The 6,933-nt window shown below is 39.4% G+C and overlaps 1 protein-coding gene across 1 annotated transcript in view; it reads right to left on the bottom strand.

Annotated features, from left to right (window-relative positions):
• Window positions 1-3,492: 3,492 nt before the first annotated feature.
• Window positions 3,493-6,933, bottom strand: part of LOC8028157 (integrin beta-PS) — a 32,115-nt gene continuing 28,674 nt past the window's right edge. Inside the window, exons 20-21 of the mRNA XM_040218646.3 lie at window positions 6,527-6,693; window positions 3,493-5,180 (exon numbers count right to left, since the gene is read on the bottom strand). Of these exons, the coding sequence (XP_040074580.1) occupies window positions 5,112-5,180; window positions 6,527-6,693 (236 nt within the window). The 3' untranslated portion in view covers window positions 3,493-5,111. The remainder of the gene's footprint in view (window positions 5,181-6,526; window positions 6,694-6,933) is intronic.

The following is a 6,933-nucleotide window of genomic DNA, read 5'->3' as shown; positions in this document are numbered from 1 at the left end:
TTCACAGAACAAGGTGTTTGCATTGAAAATTTAAATAAGAATAGATTGCGTGAAACATTATCCTCCTCATAACATACTTCTCGGTGTGGTGCATAATTTTTTTTTCACAGAACAAGGTGTTTGCATCGAAAATTTAAATAAGAATAGATTGCGTGAAACATTATCCTCCTCATAACATACTTCTCGGTGTGGTGCATAATTTTTATTTTTTTTCACAGAACAAGGTGTTTGCATCGAAAATTTAAATAAGAATAGATTGCGTGAAACATTATCCTCCTCATAACATACTTCTCGGTGTGGTGCATAATTTTTTTTTCACAGAACAAGGTGTTTGCATCGAAAATTTAAATAAGAATAGATTGCGTGAAACATTATCCTCCTCATAACATACTACTCGGTGTGGTGCATAATTTTTTTTTCACAGAACAAGGTGTCTGCATCGAAAATTTAAATAAGAATAGATTGCGTGAAACATTATCCTCCTCATAACATACTTCTCGGTGTGGTGCATAATTTTTTTTTTCACAGAACAAGGTGTTTGCATCGAAAATTTAAATAAGAATAGATTGCGTGAAACATTATCCTCCTCATAACATACTTCTCGGTGTGGTGCATAATTTTTTTTTTCACAGAACAAGGTGTTTGCATCGAAAATTTAAATAAGAATAGATTGCGTGAAACATTATCCTCCTCATAACATACTTCTCGGTGTGGTGCATAATTTTTTTTTCACAGAACAAGGTGTTTGCATCGAAAATTTAAATAAGAATAGATTGCGTGAAACATTATCCTCCTCATAACATACTTCTCGGTGTGGTGCATAATTTTTTTTTTCACAGAACAAGGTGTTTGCATCGAAAATTTAAATAAGAATAGATTGCGTGAAACATTATCCTCCTCATAACATACTTCTCGGTGTGGTGCATGATTTTTTTTTTCACAGAACAAGGTGTTTGCATCGAAAATTTAAATAAGAATAGATTGCGTGAAACATTATCCTCCTCATAACATACTTCTCGATGTGGTGCATAATTTGTTTTTCACAGAACAAGGTGTTTGCATTGCAAATTTAAATAAGAATAGATTGCGTGAAACATTATCCTCCTCATAACATACTTCTCGGTGTGGTGCATAATTTTTTTTTTTTTCTCAGATGCAATTTGATTTTGCTGACCGATCTGCCTGTAGGGGGCAGGGGTTTCGTCAAGCTGCAATTCTGCAGCTTTTTCTCCTGCCTCCATCGCCCATTTTGTACTATGGGACCCACGTAGCATCCAATGTCGTGCGAACATTCCCTGGGTGTTCTGAATGTTGAAGGAACGTTAAAAACCATTCGGAATGTTCTAGGAACGTTCGTATGCGAACATTCCTTACAAGGTATGCTGCTCAACATTCTAAAAACGTTTGTTGGCGAACATTCGTATGCACAATGTTCTCGGAACGTTCCCCTTTGAACATTCATATGTGCAACTTTCTTAGAACGTTCGCTTCCGAACATTCCTAGAACTTTCGCAGGTGAAGCCAACTTTACGGAGCTTTCAAGCAACCTTTGTTTCGAAACACCATCCACCATATGCCACTTTGTGCCAAAAATATGCAAATTAAGTTGAGGTTTTGGGAACTTAGCATAAGGGATCAGTTTTATCTTGTACGAGTGTACCGAGGAATGTGAGATAAGGTGTAGGAGAAAAGCAGTGGTCTTCAAAATGTGATAATGAGTTTGGCACTCACTGCGTATGTAGAGGGGCAGTTTTGAATAGACCCGATTTTAAGCATCTCGAGTTTAATACCTTGAAGAAGGTATGTCCCGCTTAAGTGTGGGATGCTGTAGGTATCTGTTCTTATGCTCCGAGTGAGTAATCGGTTATGTATACCGCACGTTTTGATAAGTAGGAGTAAACTGCCGTTATAGTACAGGCTGTGGCTAATGCGCTGGTAAAGCAGTCTAGGTTGCGCTAGGCCTAGAAAAAATATATTTCGATTAAAAAATATTGATCGCTCTTTGAGATTTATTATACCAATATATGTAGTACGGCTCAGTGGGGATGTAAGGCAAGCAAGCTATAATTGTGCAATCTTTGTAAACATTCCTCAGAGAATGTTGCAGACGTTCTTTGGATGTTTTGGGAACGTTCTTAAAACCTTGTTAGGTTTTGTCGTGCTTAGAATGTTCTAAAATTATCACCTAGAAAACATTCCCCGAATGTAGCGATAAGTGCCTGCGCCACATTCTGACAACGTCGATAGAATGTTCTTACGTAAATTTGCAACATTCAGAGAATATTGCAGAAGTTCTTTGGATGTTCTGAGAACGTTCTTAGAACCTTGTTAGGATGTTTCAAAGTTGATTGAATGACCTGGTAATGTTCTATGTCGTTCTCAGAACGTTCTAAGAATATCCCTTTGAAGACATTCCCCGAATGTAGCGATAAGTGCCTGCGCCACATTCTGACAACGTTGATAGAATGTTCTTACGTAAATCTTCAACATTCCAAGAATGTTGTCTATGTTATTTTGAACATTCCCGGAATGTTCTCAGAACGTTTTCGTGCTACGTGGGGAGTAAATAAAATGAATTGAATTAAATCACGTGTCGCGGCCGCCATTAGGTGGTGCCAAATCATCGCTCCTCTCTCCCGTCCGCGCTTTGATAACGGCCTCTTTATTTTTTTTTTTGCCTTGCTTTGTTAAGTTTTTTTTTTCTTTGACTCGTGAAGTGTCGTCTGATACTTGTTTTTACCACCTAACTGCGTGCAATTATTATGTGCACAGCATCTGCACTTTATTTTATAACAGGGTATGCTTATTTGCACCGTCGGCGTACCGAATACGTGTGAGGAATCAGCGTTAGCGCACATTGAATTTGTAGATGAAGACGGACGAGGTGTTGAGAGGCCAAATATTTATGGCAGCGTGGCCAAGGCGACAAAGAGCAGTTTGCGGGGAGCGCGCTCACATGACCCACAGCGCCGTCGCGAGTGGCCTAAAGCGTGCTCCGTTCGTTTTCGGCAACACGACACTCGCCCGGCACAGCTGACGCCGTAAAGCAAGATCCTATTTGCACAAGGTTTCACGTAACCTCAAAATGGCAAGATCTGCACAAAACTGATTGTCTACACGTGGTATTTATTCCCTTAGGTCACTTGTTCACTTTTTTTTTTTGCAACTTTTTTTTTTTTTTACTTATCTCCTCAGTCTCCGTCTTTTTGTGCGCTTTATTTATTTTTCTAGTTACTGCTCCGACTTGACTTCAGAAATATACCAATGTGTTTGTTGCGTAACATTCATATCATTATAATTGCTGTCGTTATTGAAATATCGCCTTACTTGTGGGTAACATTCTCAGTGAAGGCATGGATCCAAGTTATTTTGAGCTCACCGTCAAATATGGCAAAAGCATAGTGAATCTAACAGTATTAAAATTATTAGGAAAGTCGGCATACCGTGGCAACACCCGAGCAAACCAGCAAAAAAATAAAAACACACTGGATATTCAGTCCTCCCATTTTATTGTCTCTTCAAAGTAAGCAATCACAAAGTTTGCCATTCACCAAAAATGCTGAATCTTCCCCTTTTCAAGACGTGCAGCTATAAGCACACATACAACCCAACCTAAAAGAACTCCTTCGTTCGGCGCACTCATAGCAAGAAATGAAGCGATAGGAAGACAGTACAGGCGGTGTCTTGTTGCAAGAAACCATTAGCTATTTTAAAGACATACCCCGTCCTTCCTTAATATACCGCTATAAATGCATTATCTGAAAAAATTATTTCATGTAGCTCGAGAAAACTGCTCTGGATTTTATTTTTACTACAAGCAAGTGATAGAACCAGCCAATATTGCACTCCATACATAGCCTATATTCTAACTCTTTTTATAAAGCCGGTTTCTAACACTATAGGCAAAAAACATTTTTCGAGGTAACATTTTTCTTTTTTGTAAGCAGTCTCTAAATAAACCATAAGTCAATGCAAAACCATTTGGGCTTATCATTCCTCTGACACAGGACTTGGCTCAAGATTTCTATCAGGCTATACATATTTTCCATCTGGCAGTATTGTGTTATATGTATGTATATAGATATATTGGATTCCCGTTTACACAAAATGTAGCGCAACATTCTCAAAAAGCAGTCAATGCAAAGGTTGACGAGGACAGTATTGTATAAAGGAGAAGAAAGACTGGACAAAAAAATGCAGGAATAAAATCACTGTTAATTAATAAATAACATAACTGAAAGCTCATGCCATTCCTATTCATGTACTACAGCCTTGTGTAAAACTAAGTCAATAATCGTGATGTTGTTTGGATGGTAGCGCTGATAGATCCAGGTTGTATTGGTGACAACAAAAAGCAAAGGTATGTACAAATCTATATTACACAAAAAAACTAAAACTTAGCAAAAGTAGCATTGCTGTGAACAAAAAGGCTGGACCACTATATGTCTCTTCAGAATCAAACCGGCATGAAATCAAGATTCATGAGCATTACCACAGTCGTTGTACAAGCGAAATAACAAAAAGGGTCGTACAAACTAAATAGTAGGTCACAATAAAACTGCACCAAGGGGAGTCCTAACCAGGGTGCAAAGTTACAGCCCCTGGCTACAAAAATGCCAGCGATCAGCTCTGGCACACAGCTTCGACGTTGCACATTGTAAATATAACGAGGCTTAAATCAGCGCTTGATGAAACAAGAACTATTTCTCACAGCAGTCACTAGGCACAGGTGTTTTCCTTAACGTTGACTCACGACACATAAAACTCTCTTCCGTGAAATATCCGGCGACAGTGAAACAGTGTTGCTTTACTCCCCGTCACTACAACTAGGGGGCTTTAGTACATCATTCTGATAACGATGTGATGCACGCACAAGGGTGCCAGCGGAGTATTGGATATCGTTATTGAAACGATCCACTAAAACTCCCCGTTAACTTACATTAAAAAGACCAATGTGTTCATGCCTTAAAAGTGACAAACACTGCGAAGCGATGCGTCAAACGAACGGGGATGATAATGCACTCCGGCAACCCCAAAGACAACAGGTTCCCGCTAGCCTGAACCCAAAAAAAAGAAGAGGAAAAAGTTCCTGCTATCAACAGAGTATGTTCCTACTGCTTTCCGCCGTACGTGGGGTTCTTGAACGTCGACACAGCCCCCTTGTAAATCGGGTTTTCTCCCTGTGGGTGGAAACAAGAGAGGCAGGTAAAGTCTCGCTTAGCGTACACTGCATTTTGAGCACAAGTTTATTCACAAGGTAGTAGTACAGTACCTTGTGACCTTGTACCTTGTAGAAAGGTGCATACCTAGTACTATAAATGATTAAAAGCTTGCTATGACTTGCAAATGCAATCAATAGTGTACTCAATTATATCGCTGAAGTTTATAGTGTGAAGAAACTGGGCACACTCATGCTCCAGGTAATGAGGATGGCAAACGAAAGTAGTGAATTAGAGGAGTAATTTTTTTAAAGTTGTCACTATGTCACAAGGATTCCCCTTTCACAAGGTTTGGAAGTGTTCTCTTTTGAAAAAAATTCTATAAACATTGTATATTAGTATTTCAGAAGTGGCAAAACTAAATGCATGTACATGCACATAACTGGCATTCTATTTTTGAGTTTCGTAATGACTTTCTTCTGTACATGGACTATGCCAGTTATTATAGTGAAAATTACTTAACTAGTATTACAGCACACGGAAAACCTTAAAAAATCACAACATTTATGTAAAAGAGACTTACAGAAAAGAATTGTGTTACCTAACCCTTTCTAGTCAACTTACATGAAATTATCTTGCAGATACTCATGACAAACAATGACTAAACACCAGGCATTACAGAGGTATACATAGGGAAGTGGAAAAACTAATTATAAAAAACTGCCTCTTACCAAACGGTTTTCTAATCTACAATCCCATGCAGGTCAGTTTTCTGATCTTATAACGCTGGCATGAAAGTAGTAGACTCTCGGTAATTCAAAGCCGCTTTATTCTAATTTTCGGTTAGTTCGAAGCAGGGCTGCGGCCCCGGCAGTTACAGATACCAATCTATAGGAGAAAAAGTGCAGGAATCCAAAGTTTAATCTCTGGAACTTGTTTATTTTAACAAAACTTGGTATGAGGCATTACCCAGCCCTATGAGATGTTTTGTCCATCGAATGTACTGATGTCAATGGACATGCCATGGTCTGTAATCTGCTTTCGAACAGTTACATCATGCAAGTGCTCAGGCCTAGGAACAATCCCGTCATCTTCCATGCCGAGTGGCTGAGAGCCGCTGGCACGGAAACTGCTTGTGGTGTCCTAATAAAAGTTTTCAATTTGCTGAGCATAGTTCAAACTGAGCACCTTGGTTAACGGAAGCAAGCAAGAATCAACGTCTCCCAGGGAGTACCGAATAAAATACAAACGGACCAAGTATGTCTTTTTTTAAATTCGAAGTATGCTTAAATCAAAGCATTTCGCTGTCCCCATGAGCTTCGAGTTATCAAGAGTCGACTGTAAAAGGAAGAACAAAAAGTACTCACAGTGTCCCACTTGGCCATCTGCCGTTCCTTCTCGAACTTTGCAAACTCCCTCCTGTCGTGGATCGTGGTGAACAGCTTCCAGATGAGCAGCAGTGCCAGACCGATCAAGACTATGCCAATGATGACACCCAGAATGATCGCCAGTATGTTCACCGGCTCTGGACATTCTGGAGAGATTCACGAGGCAACATCATTGTGAGCACCCGCACAACTCGGAAGGACCCCTTATTATTTCTGGACTGCTTTTAAATTTGTGCAGAAACCGATCCAATCTTAGAGAACAGGGTAACGAGGCAAAAGAATACTTAATTAAATGTTTAGGACAAGCAAATTAAATCCAGAAATCCACATTGCAAATTTCTCTCCTGGCATTTTTGGTGCTCATTTGAGCGGCTAATTAAGGAAGC

The sequence above is a fragment of the Ixodes scapularis genome, unplaced genomic scaffold (assembly GCF_016920785.2).
Source record: "Ixodes scapularis isolate PalLabHiFi unplaced genomic scaffold, ASM1692078v2 PGA_scaffold5__190_contigs__length_132052651, whole genome shotgun sequence".
NCBI classification, from domain to species: Eukaryota; Metazoa; Arthropoda; class Arachnida; order Ixodida; family Ixodidae; genus Ixodes; species Ixodes scapularis.
The sequence above is the reverse complement of the archived record's forward strand: the minus strand, read 5'-3'. Positions and strand labels throughout refer to the sequence as shown.